Below are 23,459 nucleotides of genomic sequence, written 5' to 3'. Positions count from 1 at the left end.
TCTGCACCGCAAGACCACAAAGATACCTACAAAGATACCACAATTTAGTGAGTCTGTAGAGTACATCATTTCATTAGTGGGTAAAGATCGCCGTGCCTTTTCTGTGTCACTTGATAGTTTTTATTAATAGTTTAATTATGTATGAGCTGGTATTCATGGACATGACTTTTATACTACAGATAAATGTAGAGCATGAGGTGTCTAATGTAACTAATTAAATAACTCTTCTAAAACAGAAATTAAAGGGATATTGTACTTCAACCAAAATGTTTAATTCTGTCATCATTTGTTCACCCTTGTGTTGTTCTAAACCTATATTTCTTCTTTTCCTCTTTGGAACATAAAAAGAGTTGCTAGACTAGCCTCAGTCATTATTCACTTTCATAGTAAAATTTTTTTAATGAAAGTGAATGGTGACTGAGGCTAACATTCTGTCTAACATCTCCTTTTGTGTTGCTTGAAAAAAGAAGGTCACACAAACACACACTTATATAATGGCCTACAACATCAACACACTGGCATTGTCTATCTCTACACATTCAGACCTATATCATAGTTTCCTAGCTATTCACTTCCTCACAGGTGTTTATCCACACAAACACACATCTCATTGTTTCTGAGTTGTTTCCCCTCAGTAATAATAGCAATTAGACAACCCTTGTAATTACGCACTCCTTGTTATATAGTTAATTTCTATAATTACAAATCACACGGATAATTTCTTCCACCCTTTGTGTTTCAGAGTGGGTATGTGCGAGACACAAGCTCTGTTCCAAAACCTAGTGAGCTGCCTACCTAGACAGCATTTTTTGGCACCATAGGACGCTCCTAAAGGCAAAAGCTCCAAAAGGTAGGGAGCATAATTGTGCACTTCTAATTTACTTCAAATTCTAATGCCAAACAGAATAAATGTAGGCCTACGTACACATTTTTCAGAACATCTTTGGCCATTATGGTGTGCTCTACTGTTTTTTCAGAGTCTTGTGCATGAGTGGCACATTTCAAAGATAGAGGACAGAGCAGGAACTTTTTTTCTGAAATAGTTTTGTATGGAGCTAAATTCATGACTAAAGTCTTTGAAGCTTAAAAGTATGTTGAATTGCTCTAATCGAAAAAATAAATGCAGTGAATTATCAGGCTGAAATTTAACATGGTTGTATTTCTAAGCATTGAATATTTCATTTGGAAAAATTTCACAACTAATTTCATTATTAAAAATTAAACAATAAATATTCACCTTCCAGAGTTCGTTTCCAAAATATTCAGTTCATTTGAAAATACCATCTAGATTTTCCGACAGGCAAAATTCAGCCCATTCTATTTCGCTTAACAAAATTAACTTCCTCAAATTCAGTGGTTCAAATTCGGTTGGAAATTCAACCTTCCACATCCAGGAACTGCAGGAAAAGCAGCAGAGTACCGGTGCACAATCTCAACCTGGTGCTATTAGTTCTCACCAGTAGGTGGTGAAATGCGATCGGGTGTTGACTGCTGAAGACCAAAGCTACAGGTAGAGATAACAGCCGTGCACGTTTTGATAGTTTGTTTTTCAAAATTGTTCATGGGTAGAAAATAGATACATATTTGATTTGCACATGTGGGTGGGCATGAAACACACCTTTCCACAGATTGGTCAACCTGCATCATCATCAGTTCCTCAATGCTGTTCAACAGAATAATTATCCACCGCTGCTCAACTTTTAATGCAACTACATATTACTGTATCTCTCTCTCATCAAGTAACCGGACTAAGGAATGCCTGACACACAAACCATACCAGTAAGGGAAGGGTCTATAGACAGGGCTTCGTGACAACTTTCTTCTGTGTAGGCATGGATTCTGCAACCTACTTGTGCCAGAGATATATTAGTTGTCTGTTTTAGAAATATCCTATTGATGTCGCTTGCAATTGCACGCAAAATTCCTTAGCCTATTTCTTAGACACACAGCCTGTTTTATTTAGCTGTCAGCTATCAAAATCTCTATCAAAAGGTGTGGCGAAGCTGAGCACAGTGCGTTCCACTGGACCAGGCAGAGCGGATGCATTTACGTTGTAGTGAAGCGCAGACCAGCATGTGGAATGCACTGGCTTTTAAAAAAATGTATAAAAAGATTGCGATACATTGTCCAGGTTATTACATAACTCAGATGTTTGAAGAGCTGATTGCTGTGTAGGTAGGCATTACGTATAATGTAGTAGGGTGACCAGTCCCGAATTGGAAACTTTTTTGTATCATTTCATTTATTTGTCCATGGCTGGGTTTCTCGAGTCACTAAGTAGAATGTTAGTATCACTAAAGTAGTACTTAATCTCTATGGAGCGTTTCTCAAAAAGCATCAAAGTAGTACAGTAAAAACTTTGTAAATTAATGAAGGCTTTGAACCGCTTTAAAGTCATTAGTGCAACTTAAATGTATCTTTCTCTCATTTTCACAGTTAATAAAAAAAAATAAGGAATATTTAATAACTTGCATTGATATATTTGTATCATTGGAAAGCCATAGCCAGAAACAAGGCTTTGGGTGTGCCAAGGAAAAACTGAAGCACAAAAGAAGTGAATTTTTTTGTAACTTTAACAACAACTGCCATCCACAAATGTAAAAATTTTAGCACTAAATGTCTTTTCTATTTAGCCCCGCATTACATTATAATGAATTTATTTGCCTAAACAAATTAATGATGTAGGATTGTTAATATATCAAAATATTAGGCTTACTATTTAGTCATAAATGTGATTAAATTATTTTAGAATGTTACATAATTATTTTCCAAAATCCAGAAGATAAATGCACAGGTAAATGAAGGGACAATTTGCACTAACTGACAAAAAGTACTACACCAGGTTTTAAATTCATTGATTCAAAAACTTTAGGAAAAGAAATAAATATGTGATGCATTTTATAAAATAGAAAAATGACAATTCCATGTGCATTCAGTTTCCAGCAATAGAAACAAACTTTTGGCAACATTAGAGACCCTTATTATGATTCACATTGCATGCATTCACATGCATGCATTTCTATCTTTAATCTCTATAAAGGTGAGCATCAGTCTGAAACCCCATTTTACCTATGTCATTATTATTTAATTTAATTAAATGCTGTGATTGTCATTAACTTTTGGCATCTCGACAAGTTTACTTATAATTTCCAAGCTTGTCAGTATTTCTGCATTATTGTCATGTTGAGAAGACAAACTCCTGGACATATTGGTCAAGGTTTCAGCATTGGACCAGACAACTCCCGTAACGAAGCATTTAAGTTCTACTTTATAACGAGTGATCTAAGTACTGTTTTGGGAAACAGGTGTTCTCTATGTAAAATAACAAGCGGCGTTAAGATGATCATAAAAGTTTAAGTTCCAGCCTCTCTCTCTCTCTCTCTCTCTCTCTCTCTCTCTCTCTCTCTCTCTCTCTCTCTATATATATATACACACATTCATATTATATTTTGTAAAAATTACTCATTCATTTATTCACACTTATCTTATGTAAGGTAACGAAGGTACTGGAGGCTATCCCAGGAACATGTTTTTTTTTTATTTTTATTTTTTTATCTAACATTAGAAAAGCTGAAAACTGAGCTTTGACTTTTACAAATGAAGATAGGCAGATATGTATCTTCTAGAAATGTATATACTGTTAGCCTAGATAAGTTTATTTGAATCTTTATTAAAAAAAAAATTATTCCTGTCAATTACATTTCTGATTTTAAAAATCCTCAACTGTGTAGATGTCCTTGGTTTTTTGGAATTATTTACTTCAGCACCGGACATTAATACGCAGATATTGATGTAGTTCAGGAAACGCAAATAAATAAATAAATAATTTTCACCATGGTACAGTGTTAAATAAAAAAAGAAATATGTTCCAGCAAATCATATTAATGGAATAATTGCATCTTACATATTAATTTAATAAACTCTGGTCACCCTACTTCATTATGCCTATGTCTACCTACACAGCAATCAGTGATTCAGGGCCGGTTCTTTTATTTTATTTTTTATTTTTTTAACTTATTTTTATAATTTAATGAGGCATACAATAAAGTGGTAACTCTTTCAAATAAACGCTTTAACAATCGTTTTAAAGCAGTACTCTTAACTGCTTTTTAATTTATTTATTTGCAAGCTTTGGCAAATATAATCAAAAGTCAAGTAGTTTTAGATTGTTCTTCCACAGAGGTGCTCATTGTTCTAGCCTGGTAACTTCTAAACAACACTTTGTTATCTGATAAAGTGATAAAAACCTGTGCACCTCATAAGAGCTGCCAGCCAATCAGAATAGATTTTCTGACATCTCTTGCAGAGTTCATGCCATCTGAGACTGAAACTAACCCTTAGCATTGACCAAATTAAATTCACCTTCCAACATTCTTGACTTAATTGTTTAGTGTTTTACAAGTACAGAAACGAAATAGTGCAAAATAATCAATTCTATATCCATACCACGTTTTAAAATAATAATGACATACTTGTATTACTATTAATATTCATGTTCAGATAAATTCTAGTAATTTCTGAAACTCCAACACAACAAAGCATATGCATTTTCCTATTTCCTGCTTTGTAGTATCACTACAAGAATAAATACAACCATTTTAATAAATATTTTTATTAATATTCATTATACATTATATCCATTATAATGTTATTATATTAATTATACATTACTTGTCAACTACTATGAATAGTCTATTAGAGGAACACATGGCATAGTGTTTCTACAAGAAACATGTTGAATTCATTGTTACTGTGTCAAAGTTCAACATCTTTAAGCTTGTTCTCGTCAAGTCTCACATCTAGATAAAGGACTCACATGCATGACTTGTTGGGCAAACAGAATATTTAGCCATTTATTTGATTGCCTCTCAATACAGCGCAGAGGGAACATTACCTCCACCCAGAAGACGTGTCCGAGATTTTGCGATAGCAAAGAAGACATCAGACGCATTTTACAAGTTTTTTTGTTGAAACGCTGTTAATATGCTACATTTGTGGATCTTCCCAGATAGAAACGAAGCTTATTGCTCACATGTGAATGGGTTCAAATTTCTAATCGCAAGTTTTTAATTGCAGATGTGAGCGCACTGCGCAGCTCTGGGCCTCGTTTCCCAAAAACATCGTAAGCCTAGATCATAGAATACATCTTACGATTCATCTTAGTTTTGCCTCCTGTTTACCAAAGCCATAAAAATGTAAGTAGTACTTGAAAATGCTCGTAGATTTACGAGTGCTCTGGAGTAATCCTACAGATAAGAGCATCTTAATAGACAAGGGCTGTGTTTCCCGATAACATTGCAACTTAAGCTTTAACGATCATCTTAACTAATGTCGCTAGTTATTTTACAATACAGTAACGCCTGTTTCCCAAACCAGCACGAATATCGCTGGTTATAAAGTTGAACTTAAGTGCTACGTTACGGGAGCTATCCAGTCCAAAGGTGCTGATCACTTTGGCCAGTATGTCCAGGAGTTTGTCTCCTCAACATGAAAATAAGGTGGAAATACTGACAAACATGTAGTTGTTTGTAACCTTGTCAAGGCGCCAAAATGAATTACCTAACTATTACAGAATTTAATTAAAGAAATTAGGCATTATTATGCATCATGCATTTTGTTACTGCCTTGTACAAAGTCTATTGGCGAGCCGATTTGAATCAGCCATTGGAGGAAGGAAGAAGAGGAGGAGGAAGAGAGAGAGGGAATCTCTCATTGCACACTCTCGCTCTAATCACCTCTGTTAACCATATTTTAATTATTTATTAAGGTATATTTATTTAAGTTTTAAACTGCGTGGTCACATTACTCACATGTCTTCTTAAATAATATGTTTAATAAGAACATATCGTCTTTCTATTGCCATTTCAATTATGCCTATCAATGAAGGCTAATATAATGTTGTACAGTATTAAGTGTCTTGTAAATTTAGACCCATCACATTGCATGCACAGACCGCGGAGACTGCCTATTGATTTCATAGTGACTTTTTCAACATTTTATCCTCTGAAAAATTTACAATGGCTTTCCAATGATCAAAATAATAAAATGTATTAAATGTCTTTGTCTTTGATAAACTGTGAAAGACACCAGAAAAGTTGCACTTAATGGACTTAAGAGCGGTTTAAGTTACTTAATGGACTTAAGAGCGGTTCAAGAGCATTCATTTACAAACGTTTTTACGAACTACTTAGATAACAATGCTTTTGGGAAATGCGCCTTAGAGATTAAGTACTACTTAAGTGCTACTAATGTCCTACTTAGTGCTTCGGGAAACCCAGCCAAGGTTAATAATAATAATAATAATAATAATAATAATAATAATAATAATATATATATATATATATATATATATATATATATATATATATATATATATATAAATAAATGGATGAATAGATAAAATAAAATCAGAGAGCAGAAAATGTCAATGACTTTTCTCATCGTCTCCTCTTCTTTTCTGACACGCAAGTGTGCTCTCGCACGCACCACGTGTTGAGCAGCACCACATTTCTGTCACTGTTATCACCTCTAGGAGTATAGAGTAGACCTCTCTATTGGTGAATGTCCCTAAAGTGTAGGTTCCACATGTCTCCTTGTTTGGTGCTCCGCAATAACAAGGTGAGTTATATTCTATTAATGTCATTGGCAGGACTATATGGCCTCCACTGTGTTCATTGATCCTGGAAGCTTTCATCTCGACCCACAGAGCAATTTGTGAAAACTAAACATTACAAATGCACATAAATGCACACCTGATGAATGAAGCATTGATTGTGTAAAAGAAATACACAATCGTTCTGCACAAAACTATTGCAAAACATAATGTAATTATGTAATTAATTAGGATGAATATATATTTAAACATTTCCAGGGAGGTAAATTACAAATGTTTATAAAGTTATGCACAAATATAATGATGTTTATATGACGAGCAGCACTGGTCCACCCAGATTGATAGCTGGTCCACCCAATCAAATCTGCCAGAATATAGGCCTATTAATAGTTTGCAAATAAAAATAAACTTCATTTTGTCGCACACAAAATAGCTCACATGATAATAATCATATTCCTGTTAGAAAATGTAGTTAGACAATTGTTTTTATTTCAAATAAGATCATTTATATGGTTTTGGTGAATTGAAATGGGTCATGTTGTGCTTCTCATCGAATCGGTTCCGCTCAGCAGATAATTGATCACGTTTTGTCTCTATCGACATAGTTAACATCCAACACACAAAAAACAACCACATATGAGCAGTAATAGGCTGACCGCATCCTCTTTTACTAGAGCCTGTCCTTTTTTCAGACTTCTGGTCGATTGTCTGGCATAATCAATGTTGCTGTCTACATCGGGTGCGCAATGCAAGATGGCTTGAAGCTGTCTACACTGGACACATCAAAGCTAACGTTCTAAAGGCCGTTACACATTATCAAGCCTTTAGAACATTCGCTTTTACGAGTATCTAGTTAATTTTCAATGAGAGGCACATGTGCACAGCTCTTCACGACAGGCGCCGCGAAAGGTAAAATATTTTATCTTTTTCTGAGCCGCTGCAGCAGTCATTGAAAGTCTTATTATTCACAGCCAATCATACAACAATTTACTGAGTTCATATCAGATTGCTGAAAAGGAAGAAAAGATACATGTCATTAAAATTCCCAAACTACACGATCCTTCGAAAATCTCATAAAGAGATATTATTTGAAAGCCAGGGCTTGGGAACATATGAGTGCACAAGTACATTTGTCGGTTAAAATAAACTGCAAAATGAAACCAATTTTAAAATGAACTAATTTCAATGGGTGACATGTCGTCAATGCTAATCATAAACCATACACAAAAATATTTCACTTAATTATAATGAAACTATAAACAGCAAATAAAAATAAATGCTGCACTAAATTTGCATCAGGTTTTCTCATAGGCAAATCAAAGACAGACAAATCAACAATAAACACAAGTGCCGTTTTTATTTTATCATTTGTTTATCTCATGTAACAACCAATTATGATTCAACTGACTTCTATTATTTAACTGACTCTCTGCTGATTGTATTTAACTACTATATGAAGTGCAACGGTTAAAGAAACAAAGTGAGCCCAGTTTAAAATCTGTGGTCAACAGCATCTTAAAGAGTGTTGAAAGGGCACTTCTCCTTGAGGTAATGTAAAACAGATCCAAAAAGTTTGGACTTTGGATAACGAAATTTGTGTTTAATTACGTATGGTTTTAGTAAAGACAAATATGTGTATGTGACTTGGCGCAATGGAGTTGGTGAAACCGCGACGCAAGCACTGCCTAGATTGCACAAAACGCATGTGCAATGAGGGAGCGAGAGCTTTATATCTCTTGACATTTCTCTTAATTTATGTACGTTGTTTTGCATTATTTTCTTTGCATGCCATTTCTTTCTAAGCTGCCATTGCTTCTAAGCACTTAAAACTGAAATGGAGAGCGCTCTTCCAGCCAAGTGCATTGATCATGAGAAAGCATGCTTTTCCGATAACTATGGGTCTTAGTTCTTAAGAGCATTCTCTACATGTGAAGTTGCGAATGTTCTATCCTTTTTCACGTGCATTTCCCAAACCTACACATAACACGAACACGTGACACACTTTTAATTGCTTCTTTGCTGTCCATTGTGAAGTGCTGAAATCTGACCATATAGTGTCGCTCATTCATAGATTTGTGCATAACTTTATAAATACTTGTAATTTAGCTCACTGAGAAATGTTGAAAGTAATTTTCTTAAATAATTAAACTAATAAACTACATAATTAAATACATAGTTTTGTAATTATTTTTATGCTGGAGGCTACGATCTACTGTTTTTACGCAATCACTGCTTTGTTCATCAAATGTGCGTTTGCAATGTTTAATTTATCATCTGTGGGTCAACCATCGGGGTGCAAGCTTCTAGGGTATGTGAAGACTATATAAAAAGTATAAAGAGGTTAACATGTTGGCAGGCCTATTTCATGTGCACAATAGGGCAGTGGAAGCACTAACATAGGGTAAATGCACAAACATTAACTGATTAAGCGGAGACCTGCGCTTTGCGCCCAAACTGTTCATCAATGCATAACAATATGCGCGTGACAGCGCTCTTCAGTGTCAGAGAGGAAGATGAGAGTATGTAAAGAGAAGGAATGTGGGAAGACATGCCAAGATAGACAATTTCCCCGTAGATACAGTATAACATCGACATCATTGCTTCTGAATTTCATACTATATCATGTGGCCACTTTGTACCAACTCATGTACAAAGGTAGGCCTATTGTTTAATGATTTATGCCTAATTAATTTTTCATTCATTTATTATTTTTATTGTAATATATAATTTAATTTTCTCTTTTTCTTGTTTCTGCTCCTTTCTTTTCAAATTGAAAAACAAACTATCAAAACATACATGGCTGTTCTCTCTCCCTGTAGCTTTGGTCTTCAGCAGTCAACACCCGATCGCACTGCACCACCTACTGGTGAGAACGAATAGCACCAGGTTGAGATTGTACATCGGTACTCTGCTGCTTTTCCTGCAGTTCCTGGATGTGGAAGGTTGAATTTCCGACCAAATTTGAACCACTGAATTTGAGGAAGTGAATTAGAATGGGCTGAAATTTACCTGTCGAAAAATCTAGATGGTATTTTCAAATGAATATTTATTGTTTAATTTTTATGAAATTAGTTGTGAAATGTTTCCAAATGAAATATTCAATGCTTAAAAATACAACCATGTTAAATTTCAGCCTCCCAAAATGCAAGCACTGTAAATTTAATGCATTTCTTTTTTCGATTAGAGCAATTCAACATGCTTTTATGCTTCAAAGACTTTAGTCATAAATTTAGCTCCATAGTTTTGCATGCCCAAGCAATACATTTACCATGGTTTTACTACAGTAAGCATATTTGAACCATGATATTTGTAGTGAAACCATAGTAACTGTAAAGAAAAACAAAAATCATCATTTTATTGTTACTAAGGTTTTACTACAGTAAATGCAAAAGTATAGTATGGAGTCCATTATATTACTATAGTAATATTGTAGACTGTAGTAACCATAGTTTACTACAGAAATAAAGGTTTTACTATAATAATATTGTAATCACTACAATATTATTATAGTAAAACCTTTACTATAGTAAAAATGACTGTAGTAGGCTAACCATATTTTTTTTTTTTTTTTTTTTTTTTTAGCAGAAACCATGGTTTTACTATAGTATTATTGTTGTAACAATGACATGGTTACTGTATCCATATAGTAACCATATTTTTTTCTATAGATTAACCATGGTGAATATTGTGGTTACTATGGTTTTACTACAGTAAACATATGGTATTTGTAGTAAAACCATAGTAGTACACAAACTTATAACCATAATGACCATAAATGACCATAGTTTTTGTTTTTCTGTATTATTAGAGGGGCTGAGTATTGAAACAGATTTCCCGATTCGATTAGATTCCGAATCACAAGCTCACAATTCGAATAGATTCCAATGTCCATTTTGCTTACATATAAAATAAATTCTCTCTCAACTAATGCTCTTAATTATAAAGGAACCTTTTAGGTACAATTCAAAAATATAAATTTTACAAATTTTAATTTATTATTAGTTTTTCATCAAATTGATCACATTTTAGCTTTTGACTTTTTGAAAATTGTCAAATTCAGTCTATTCCATCAATTAATGTCTTGAAATTGCATATATTATTTGCATATATATTTTTGTTAAATTTGTATTGTTTACTTGCATAATTTGTACTATTTACAAGTATTTGATATGTATAACACGTGCTTAATCGGTACTGTCTCTTTAAGACTACTGGCGTCACCCTGTATGTGCATATAATGAGAGAAGACGTGTGTGGTTTCTTTAGTGCACCATGTGTGATTAGAATTAAATGTTTCTTCTTTTTTAACCAACAATCGACTGTGAAAAAAACAGAAAGGGTATTAAAAGAGACATTATTCAATGATATATGATCCCTTGATCTTGTCTTTGGACTCACAGAATGACTCTTCTTCACTACACTACTTAATCACTGCTCAGTGAAATCTGAACATTTACCAGCCTGTGGCCAATCACAGATATTTTAGTCAGATTTCACGAGATTTGGTGATTTACTTGCATTATAGAGGGTTGCCACATAAAGAAAAAGATCGATCCTGGGATTTAAGAACCGATTTCGAGATCGTTCAAACGAAGATCGCGATGCATCGGAAAATCAATATTTTTACCCAGCCCTAATTATTACTATGGTTTCACTATGAATATCATGGTTAAAATATGTTTACTGTTGTAAAACCATGGTAAATGTATTGCTGGGGAATGCAAAACGTATAGTATTGGCACGCAAAACTATTTCAGAAAAAAATAATCCTGTCCTCTAAGGGGATCCGTACAAAGATGCCGTGTCAAGTTATAAATAGTTCAACTTTTGACATTCAGCATAATGTCAAATCATCAATGTAAATTTTAAACTAATGGACCAATCAGATCAGGTGGGATAAGGATATTTACAAATGGAAAAGCGTAATGAGTGTTTATATTACCACTGGTGTATGTGAGTTACAGTAAGAAGCCTATAAACACATCATCCACTTGCATTGCATATAGCTGTTATTAGCTAAATAACGCATCCTTTGTGAACGGCTCCTATGGCAGAATCGCATGTATCTTTCGTGAAAAATGCAATCACAGAATGCATTGTGAGGATCTTAAATACATTTCATTCAATACTGAAGGGTATAGATAAAAAAAAAAAAAAAAACATTAAAAGTCTAACAAAAAATGAACTATTTCACCCCGAATTTGTATAAGCAGACCAATTTTTCTAGTGAGCACTATTTATGTAGCCCTCATAGTTGCTGCCTATGTAGAGTGTTCCAAATAAGTAATCATGAGGTTTAAAGACAGCTCAATATGTAGACAGCAAGGCAGCTCACTACGTTTTGAAAAAGAGCTATAGAGACAGACAGACGTGACAGAGAAACAGACAAAAACAGCGAACAGAAAGAGATAGAGAAATCCACCCAGGTATTTTAACAGGACTGAATTGCTTTGATGCAGCAGGTGTAATGAGGCTCACAGGCGGCCTACAAAAGAACCATCTCTCAGACCCAGACTTCCTCGGTCTGGCCACTTGTTAACAAGCTTCGACGAGGACTCTGGCTCTTTTGTTCATCCCTGCTGGCTTCCACACAGTCCTACGCACAGGCAGCGGCTAATTGGCTGTTAGATCTATTGTTCACTTCACAATTGAGATGAGCCTATCAGAGGATGAAATGAATGAGGGACTGCATATGAGAAGCCAAATTCCATGCTCTCAAATTAAACTCAAATGACAGAAAAGAGACATAAGAAAGGAATATGTCTCCCAATGATGACTTTGTGTGTGGATTTTGCTCCTCATCATAGCAGAGAGTCTAAGTTCAGAATAGACTCTGAATTAAACATGCAAGGTGAGGTCATGTGACAACAATAAAAAAAAATAAAACAAAATAGTAGGCAGTATACAGTATATACTTAGCAGTAAGCTAGTACTCAATTCCGAACATAGCCATACACCCGGTGTGCAGCAGGAAGTTGGTGGTGAACTAGCAAATGCATTATTTCAGATGAGCAGTGTTTAATTCCGCATGACTGCCAGTGATTACTCCTGTGGCGCAATCTCATTTACTTTTCTCTGTGTGTGTGTGTTGTCGGTATGTTGCTGTGTGTGTGCATGTTTAAGACCTCTCTCTCTGCATTCTTCTCTGCAATTTTCAACGTGAGAGTATCCCAATCGACGAACCCAAGCGACGAACACAAGCGACCTATAAGACAATAATAGCCTATTCCATTTCAATTCATAATTTAAATTAATAACACATTTGTATTCATCGACAGTCTGCCACAGTCATGTTCTAATTGAGTTTCGCTGTGGCTCACTCAAAGTCATCTCCTCTGTTAATGGCACCTTAAATAAAAATCGACGTCAGAATTGATGCTGTCGATGAAAGCCTCAAATTTAAATCTGCCTCAAAATATGTGACATGTAGTGGAGGACCTCACAATTTCCTTTCCTGTGTAAACAATAAGTAAGGATTGCTCTTTTAAAGTCAACATGAAATCAAAATTGACTATTTACTTTCTTAATACAGTGGTGCGCCTTATTCCATAATATAAAAAAAAGTCATAAACTTTGATCAAAGTGTAAATCTCCTTTTCGGTTGATATCATGTATCCCTCTTGCTTTTCAACCCATCGCCTCCAACCACCTGGCTCCATTTATGTATATAACGCCCACTTTTTACAATCTAACCAATTGGCAATGGAAAAAAGTCCTTCCCTACATTTTATCTCATTGAATATCCCCTTTTACTCAGAAATACATCAGATTACTGAAGGGATACACAAGTCTCAAAGCCTTTAGCAGAAACAATGGCTTCAGTATGCTCGTGAGGGAATACTAGCATGCAGCTTAATGTGTCCAATTATTACCTTGGAAATAATATGGTTATTTTGTATTTTTAATCCAATTTGAGGGGAAAAAAGTATGGAAACTTTACAAATTGTGGTTGATATTTCAGTTCATTCGTCACACTGGAAATTGTGGGAGACAGTACCTCTTAGAGTGTTGTGGCTGTATACTGCACATTTGTCAAAAGAATGTGGGCAAAAAATTTATACATACTGCATGCTGCTTGCTTTCAAAAATAGTAGATAGTACACCATTCTGAACATATTAATTCTCTAAGTGTCAAGAGCAAGTTTACCCTTGTTGCAGTTGTTCTCTCCTTCCAGTAGGGGGCTCCAGGGCGGGTCTCCTTGACTGGCAAAGTGTCTCATGTGCAGGTAACTGATGGTGAGGCGGATGATGGAGGCTTTGTCTAGCTGGCTGGTGATTGCGCCAGGGAGGGGCAGCATCTTCGCCAGCTCAAAGAACTCAAAGTTCTCTTTGCCCCGCCGAGAACGAGCTGCATTGCGTGACTTCTCCTTCCTCAAGTTTTGCAAGCTGGGAGAGGTAAGACAGGACAGAAAGAAATTACATGAAATGAGTGATTATGACAGTAATTTAGCCTCAGCTTCAGATGACGTGTCCACGGACCACCCACAATCAGTTCACTGACCGTCTGATGCATGTTACACACAAAACTGGAAAGTACTTTCTCGATCTGGAAAGCTCTAATCTGATTGGCTGACTTTACGGAACTTCTGGGAGTAAGAGCACACAGGATTTTTTTATAAGTACGCATGGAAACAAAGTAGTGTTTACAAAGTACTGGGTCGATACAACATGCGCTATTGAGTAAGAATTAGTCATTGGATTTCCAAAAGCGAAAAGTACTTTTTTGTATTATTTTGAATTAACTGCATGTTGTGCTGCTCGTTTGCAACGTAGATGGTAAATACACTGCAAAGGAGCAACATGACAAAACTAAAACGCTCCCATTCTAGTCAAGGCATAGACGCAGTGTTAATAATTGATGATAAGCTGATACAGCTTCGTTTTTAATGAGAGCATTCGAGAGAGTGCTGCTATTGGTTGATTTTAAATTTTTACGAATCGCACAAAATCGCAAATGTCTGTTTTTAATTTACAAAGTGCAACTGATGAGGCCAAATATGATCTAATCAAAAATCAAATATTTTTAAGATGCTTAAAAAGAGTGCATCTTATATCCACCATTAAAATCTGCTACTCTGAAGAACCACATGGTGCCTAATTTTGACGTCAAAGTAATTAAATTTTTTAGGGTACGTTTACACGACAACGATGTACTAAAAACGGAAACATTTTTCCTTTGCATTTTTGAAAAGTTTCGGTACAGTATAGACGACAACGTTGTCAAAATGATCTCCGTTCACACGGATCTGCGAAAACGACTAAAAACGCTGTATTATGCATGCCAGGCCAGTAGTTGGCGATGTCACTTTGTAAAGAAACACTACGCACCTGCGCACATCAACATTCTTCCACAGAGCGGTGAATACAACAGTGAAGATGGCGAAAGCATCAAGCAGTTTTGTCTGGATGGACGATGAGGTTGCTATATTACAAGTGACCCTGGACTATAAAGCACGCCACCTTTTTAAGGACTCCAACTGGTGACCTCATGTTGGTCTGTTCACACTGGAGGTAAGGATGAAATTCGCGAAGTTCATGCCTATAGACTGAATACGTAATACGTGTGCGCATGACGTCATCGTTTTCACAAATTCACGTTTTTGTATGTTTACATGGAGACGATAATGCCATCATTTCAAAAACTTGCACTTTGAAACCCATTTTCAAAAGTTTGCCCCAAAACACCGTTGTCGTGTAAACGAACAGCCAAAACGCATACAAAGTTTTCAGTTAAAAACGTTGTCGTGTAAACGGACCTTTAATTGAGATTAAAAATTTTAAAGTGCATGTAAACATATTGAGTGTAATGCTGCGTTCCATTCAACTCGGAAAGTCAGAATTTCCAACTTCCTAGTAGAAAAGTGCAAGGAAATGCCACTTGAAGTCAGACTTCCCAGTAGGAAAAACTCTGTGCGTGACATCACACACATGTAGGCACACAGGGAGATATACAAGTGCGTGACATCACACACATGTAGGCACACAGGGAGATATACAAAGTAAGTGATAAACAATCCCTTTTATAAAATAATATCTATAAATAATTCAAAGTTCCTACATTGCATGATAATAAAGCTTGTTTAACAAACGTTTGCAGAAACAGGTCTACAAAACATGGTAAATTGTACTCTCTTTTGAAAATCGTACACCTGTAGCACAAATGCTAGCAATGGAGCATTGTTTATCAATTGGATTAATAGGAGACAACTCTGGTGACAGTCAAACCCCTGCTAAGCTAACGGGAGTGTTGCAGTTTTGTTTCCTTACACATTGTCATCTGAGCATCTGGCAATGGAATGCCTTTATTGTCGGAGATCGGAGATATCAATTAGGAATATCCCACAACCGACTTTGAATGGAACGCAGAATGAATGGCCCTCAATTTTCTACAAAACAGGATGGCAAAGATGTTAATAATAAGCTTAAAGCTTTCATATATGTTCTATATTCAACGCAGTTCTGTACTGAAAATGTGTTGACAGTGTTGTAACAGGCAATCTTTTGTCTGCCTCATTTTAAAGTATTCAAAAATATCTAAGACATGCAAGTTTGTACTTATTTCTCATTACCGATTCAACCAATATGATTCTTCAAAACACCCTCCGTATCCTCCAATATTTGCTACACTATTTCTTAAACATTTTTAAGGTGCTTTGATTTTTGAACCCTACATGTTCTCTCTGTGTCTTTGCCAGCAGTATCCCCACTAGAGGTCAACAATAAGCAACAAAGTGTCACCCTATTTCTTTTTTGCCTTTATCAACTATACCTCTACACTGGGTTCATTTCTACAAAGCATCTCACGGCTTGATGGCTGACCTGTGATCAGCTTTTTAGTTCACTGTAGCTGTTGGGAGGCCTGATCTTACATCAGAACTCTGCTCCACTCTCTACCCCAAATCCAATCGCTCCGTTTCTTTCCCAGGCTCCCTCCTGGGTGGTGCGCCCCAGTCTTGATTGAGGGATCAATGGAGGGAGGGGCTGTCTCGAAGGCAGGCCCAGGGAGCTTTCGCTCTGATTGGATATCGACTCGCTCTCAATGGGGTCTGAGTGGTGGAATTATGTTGTCACGGCGACTCCACAATTTGTGTCTGCGCTGGAAGACGGAGCCGAATGCGCTTCTCTCTCTTTCTCTCTCACTCGCTCTTTCTGTGTCTGTGACATTGATTCTCATTCATCTTGCAGATGCACTGTGGTATGAGCGAGGGAGGGAGGGCTCGGAAAGAATGTGTGTGTGTGTGAAAAGAGGGACTGAGTTAATGGAAGGGAACTGCCAAAACGCTTCCACAAAAGAGTCAGTTCCTTAAATTGAAAAGAGACTAATTTATTTGTTTAGACAAGATGGGGCTGTGTTTTAAGGGACGAAGTGTATAAATCTGCAAACTTATGGGATTTGGCGTTTTAACGATAGTTTATGATTTTGTGTGTGTTTGTCTTACCCTATATCACTATATCTGTCATTGTAAGTCTGTTGATCGGTGTTTCACCCCAGTGTGATTTCTTAGTGTGTAAAAAAAGTCTTCTAGCACATCTCATCGATGTACTAAGACGACCCTGGAGAGTTCAGTCAATACAGAGCCATTGATTCGGTTTAGTTTTATATCCTCCACAGCTGTGTAGACTTTAATAATTCTACAAAAACTTAGTTAAGCTCCCACTAATTGAAACCTACGGCTTTTTGAAAGAGAAATGTAATTGTTTCAGCCATCGTAAAATATAGTTTTAACAGATATGATGGTAAAAAGCTGTTCATTGAAGCTCCTGTGAATATCACTGTGCAGCACCCCTAGTGGCCAACTATTAACCTTGGTTAACATGTCAGGAACTATATCTTTTGGCGGAAGGATGGTACTGAAGAAATCTGCTAAATAGAGTGCAACAGTCTGGTTCCTGAAGTAAAAATCCCATTCATTTTCCCCATAGGCGAAATTATTTTTAACAATAATTTTATAAACCTTTAAAGAAAGACCTACCATGAGCTCTGAGGTTATTAATCAATGGTATATGCATCTGTTGATGTTGATCAGTCTGCATTATTTCACAATTTTTTTTAAAATCTACAGAACTACAATACCCATGATCCACCAATTAGAGAATTGCTGCAAGCAAAGTGCGCCAAAAGAGCTGTGCAGCCATCCACTCCCATAATGGAATATTTTGCAATAATATATAAATACATTTTTACTGATAATCAACAACCTAAAATCAATAGTTTTATATTTTTTCCATAGTTTTTATTTCAATTATGTCATTTGCAGCGCTTCATGGGATTGTAGTTCAGACGTTAAGTGCACGGTCTTGTACATTTGTCTTTTTGTCTGATTTCCAAATAGTTTTTTTACACCAAATCACAGTTTGTAATGTTGTGATTCACCTCGGAGCTGTTTGGATTGGTTCATGTCTTAGAACTCTTTTATGAAGGATTAAACTAAATCCCTATGGAAAAAATTAATGGGAAAAATACTTCCGCAACCAAGAAGGCTTTAAAAAATAATGTTTTAATGAAAATCTCCCTGCTGAAAAGGCTTTAACCAGCCTAAACTGGTTTGCTGGTCTTAGCTGGTCTCCTAGTCTGGATTGAGGTGAGTGTTTGCAAAGTGTGTTTGTTCTCACCAGGGTAAGGTGGGTGGTTTGGCGAGGAGCCCCTGTAGGAAGTCCCACTCCACGCTCACACACTTCCCCTCGCTGACGAACGGCATGGCCGCCATCACGCCCTGTACGGGCCGCCACCTCTAACTCAGGCTGTGATTGGCCGAGGCTATGTCAGTCCTAGACCCCCAGCAGAAGAGCTGAACAAGAAGGGAAAGAGACAACAGAAGAGGTAGGAGACTAATGAGTATGATCATGTGTCAACATTATAAGTCTAGAATATTGTGTTCTGGAACAACTTGCCATAGCAAGCACCTTTAATACCTCAACTATTATTGAATAAAAACACTACTGCATTACAATATACTGTATACTATAATGCTGTATTATAGTTTTGACAGCATTGACTAGTTTAGTTTAAATTAGTATTCCAAAACAACAGCTTTCTCTCTTTAAATTAAACTGGACTTGTGACTGTACAGCAATTCCAAAATAACAAATAACACACATACATGCACACACACAATGCAAAAACTCAGTCCAGTTTGTTACGTTTCCAGGTCTATTTGGCTTCAGTCCTTGCTCTGGACACATCTCTATGACATTTAAAGGGCCAGTGTGCCCTCCAGCTGCATGGTGCCATACCCACAGGCAGGAGATGCCCGCTGGCCAGCTCTGGGTAAATCACAACACTGTCATACTGGCTTCATGCCACAGCCAAACACCACCCTTCTGACCTGACCTGGCACTATAAACACACACACACACACACACCACTAACAACACAAGATGACATCAGCACATTCATCAATTGGTTCGATGGCACCTCTGACATGACACTGAACTTGTATAAAGCCCAGGTTAATTTCATGTGAGCTCAGGGTCAGGCACTACCAACATCATAATGGCTAACCATGGCTTAGCCATGAGCTGAGAGACTGTATCAGATGAGGTTTAAGCTTGTTAGTCTCCACATATGACTTTGACTCTCTGTACTGTTGCAAAGATCACATAGGAATGAAAAATCACAAACAAGATCTCTTTAATATTGAAATTGCTTCTCATAGATAGCAGTGCTACTGCTATCTAGGAGATCAAGTTTCCTGATTCTCAGATTTTTGTCCTGAGAAAAAAATTTCAGCAATCTCACATTTATTTTTATTTTATCCATTAATGTATTTTAGGAAAACATAGTGCATATCTCAGTGAAACATTGCTGAGAACTCCATAGGTCTTTTGAGCAATGAAACAGAAACAACCTCTGAAAATTTGTTTTTGTGATAAACTTGTTTGAGCTCCCTCAGTTATAAAATTACACATTCTAAATTGCTGTTAAATTGTGCATGATACATACAAGCAATCGGAAGAACACATGTAAAAGTGTGAACACAGCTACACTACACAATTAGCATTAGCAAACTCTCCCGCTAAAACATTACCACACACACATAGTGATTCGTGGTCTTTAGCTTATCTTTAGTCATCTAATCGCGTGCAGGATCTCTCTCTCACCATCCTCACTATCTTCACAGACATGATGGAGGTCCTGTCCACCATAATTGTTCAATTAACTCCATAACCTTGTTGCAAGGTGCATTAGTATTCATGCCCTTCGCAAACTGACAATGGCATCAAAGAAGGTCACGGTCTTCTGCGAAAGTCAACTTCAAAGTAAAGAATATCACATCTTCTTCAAGACTAGGAGAGAAAGACGATCATCAATCGGAGCAGTGTCTTCCTCTGAAGTACTGGAGTGTTACAGGAAATCTAACTTCAATTTTGAAATACTTTCTCCAGTCTTTGAGTTTGTGGTCATCCAACTAATGGAATTTGCAATCTTGTTTGGTGCCCTTAGTGGCACAGAAATAACTTTATCTTCAAGGATGTTTCATGCATTTGTGGATTTGCATCCATGAATGTACTTGATGATCAATGATACAGTGAAGAAAGTCGATCATGGTTTTGCCAAGTACATTGCTGGCAAAGTGTAACATACTCCCAATCACTCAGATTTGATTGGTTGATAGGAATGTTGTTTCAGGACGAAGAAGGATGTTGGAGGTGCTCTGGGACCAACATCTTTAGTTGGTCCTGGAACAACATTCCTGCCAAAAAACATAGTCCAAACCCTTTCTTGTACCTCAACCCTACCAACTATAAGCCAGAGAGAAATAAAAAGGTTGATATCAATGTTGTTCAAACCCAACCACTGCCCTAACCCTAACGCTAGAATTTGATTGGATGATAGAAATATTGTTCCAGGACCAACAAGGATGTCTTACTTGGTGAAATCACGGTAAGCCTGTAAATGCAAAAGTTCTTAAAGAAAAAATTAGGAATGTGCAAAATGACATATTTTCAAAATTGACTATGACACCACTGAGTAGTGGACTAATCGGTCTTAAGGAAGCCTTGAATAATTAGACTGGTTTCTTGGGCCGCATTTACATAAGGCGCATTCTTGCTTTTAAAAACAGTTAGACAGAGTGCAATGGAATGGAACAGAATGCAAAAGTTTACTATTTTTAAAATGACACTCTGTCTTAAACACAGTGCTCATGGTGGGACTCTCAAAAAACAGACTGAGACAATGCAATAACAAAAGACGTCTGTCTGAATGTGTATGGTTATAGCAGCAGTGCGTTTAAAGGGGATGAATTTAAAGACACAACTTTTCCGTGAGGGTTTTATTATGCACAATAAAATTTTTAGTATTTAAGTTTTATTATTTATTATTAACTAGCCTAACAGCTTAAGCACTACATTCTATCATCATGCAAATTAAAGCACAGACATTTTTGATCAAAATATCAAAACATTAAAAAAAAATGTAGACATGCTAATCGACTAGTCGTTGCTGAATTACTAGCTGACCCCATCGAGACCCATCCCTAATAAGAATGCATTGGGTATTGGCTCAGGCCAGGGTGCGGGAGCAAACTAGAGCCGAGTGTGTGTTTGGCGAGCCTTTGGCTGTTTGTTTTCAGAGGGGATCGTTAATTAGGGCCTCCAGCTGTCAGAGGTTCGTTAGTGTGCTCCGACCCTCCCTATGGAGCCACCAAATGGGGAAAATGAACACATTTAAGCCAATCTGCACGCAGACAATGCACCACGTCTATTACAGACTCTCTTTCACACATACACAGACTCCCTCTCTTCTTTCTCTCAAACAACATTTATTGGTCCCACATTTCAGGCCAGATATAACACTGCCATTCGGCTTTAAATGTCACATGCACTGGTATGAGGATGCATAAAGGACCTCTGGAACATTCTGGATTATTCAATTTTTTTAAATGCAGGGTGATTCTGGTGACTTTGACCTTTGAATGGCTTTGACAGAAGAAGAAAACAATTCCTACATGTGACCATCAGGCACTTTCTCTCTTTCCTAACACATTCCTCCTCCTTTTCCCTCTTTCTCTTAATAAATGTAAACAGTCAAAAGCTGTGGTGGGCCAGTCATAACACACAGCTTTCTATCTGAAACATTATATCCGATCACCAATCACAGTAGGTATAGAATATAAAGGTATAGAATATAAATCCCTAAAATGCATATATGGGTCAAAGATGACCCGGATGTCTTTTTGACCATAATTTTTACATGAAGTGGTCTTTTCATCTGACACTCCAGTATTGCCTCAATTAAGGTGTGTCTATGGCCATGTGAACTATTTGAACATTTATAGTTTTTTAATTATTATTTTTAAAATGTAATTAAAAATAATTTAATTATATTTAATTATTATATTATACTGTGCTAATAAATAAATATATCAATTAAAATTATAATTGTAATTAATTTTCCTTTAAAAAATAAAATGTTTTAAAAAGCATAAACTTTCCATTTTCACCTGAGTACATTTTTTACCTATATATGCATTCTAATTTTTGCCTTATATTTTGATGTAAAGAATAAATGCAAGGGTTTGCAAAAGTGACACTCAAGCAACCAAAATACTCTGATGTCGACATTCGTTGGCCAATCGGAATTTCAGACAGGTCGGTCTAATTGTGGTTTAAGAAATCAAGTTTCCTCTATTTCTTCTTGACATCAAACAGAGTCTGCTCTTTCCACGGCCTAAATTTACAAGCCAAAGACAAAGTTGCAAAGTGAAAGACAAAATAGGCTTTGGCCATATGTCACTAAAATAACATTTGAGAACTGTCATCAAGAATTCAAGAGAGGAATATCACATTTAACCCTTAAATGCATGGCAGTTTTCCCAAACACTCTTAAATATTTGGGTCTTTAGAGACCAGGCACTTACATCTATCAAAAATGGATGTACAAGACAATTAGAAAACAATACAATATATGTTAATATATTGTGATGTTTTATTTTTCATTTATTAAAGAGATAATGTAACAAATCAGTACAAATCAAGAATGGGATTCATTATTTTCACACTGAAATTTCATGAGATGCAACTGGCTGTCAAACACATATTGAGCTACACATATCACATAATCTACACATGTGTAATGTATGTGTAGCTTATGTGTATTTTCCCAAGCAGTTGAGTCTAAATAGATGCACAACTTGCATAATTTCAGTAGTACACCCAAATAACAATAGTCTTATCATACTGTTCATGTGTTACACTATGGAAGCCGAGGAGTGCCAATTAAAAAAGAATAAAGGAATAAATGATCAGTCTATTAATTTTAAAATAAAAATGTGAATATATAAACCAGTTTAGAAATGGACAAATAAACAGGCACATTAAATGTGTTTATTTAATTTTTGTTTCAAAATGTAATTATATTTAGCAATAAAACAGCATATTAATAAGTCATTTTTAATGCACCTTTTAAAGTTCATTTTAAAAAAAGAATTAGGCAATTGCTTTTCTTCATTCATTTGGCAATTGCTTTTCATGATTGTTTGACTTTTCCTTTTCTTTTTCCAATAGCCAATCCATACCTGCTGAAGCCGAGGGGTGCCAATTGAAAAATAAATGAATCAATGTATTAATTTGAAAATAAAAATGTGAATAAATAACCCAATTTCTAAATGGACAAATAAATAGACACTTTTATGTTGTTATTTAATTCACGTTTAAAAATGTAATTATATTTAACAATAAAATTTTGCATTAATAAATCAGGTATTTAATTCATGTTTAAAATGCAACAATAAAATAGCACATTAATATGTCATTTTTAAATGCACCTTTTAAATTGCGTTTTAAAGCATTTACCAGTTGCTTTTCTTCATCTATTTGCCAATGGCTTTTCTTTTTTGTTTTA

General features: G+C 35.9%; 1 protein-coding gene across 2 annotated transcripts in view; it reads right to left on the bottom strand.

Annotated features, from left to right (window-relative positions):
• LOC127421885 (neuronal PAS domain-containing protein 1-like) overlaps nt 1–23,459 on the bottom strand; it is a 71,271-nt gene that overhangs the window by 35,533 nt on the left and 12,279 nt on the right. For both annotated transcript variants that reach the window (XM_051665084.1, XM_051665085.1), the window contains exons 2-3: nt 18,227–18,402; nt 13,761–13,999 (exon numbers count right to left, since the gene is read on the bottom strand). In XM_051665084.1, coding sequence (XP_051521044.1) covers nt 13,761–13,999; nt 18,227–18,321 — 334 coding nt within the window. In that variant the 5' untranslated portion in view covers nt 18,322–18,402. The remainder of the gene's footprint in view (nt 1–13,760; nt 14,000–18,226; nt 18,403–23,459) is intronic.

This window comes from Myxocyprinus asiaticus, chromosome 31 (assembly GCF_019703515.2).
Source record: "Myxocyprinus asiaticus isolate MX2 ecotype Aquarium Trade chromosome 31, UBuf_Myxa_2, whole genome shotgun sequence".
Taxonomy (NCBI): domain Eukaryota; kingdom Metazoa; phylum Chordata; class Actinopteri; order Cypriniformes; family Catostomidae; genus Myxocyprinus; species Myxocyprinus asiaticus.
The sequence above is the reverse complement of the archived record's forward strand: the minus strand, read 5'-3'. Positions and strand labels throughout refer to the sequence as shown.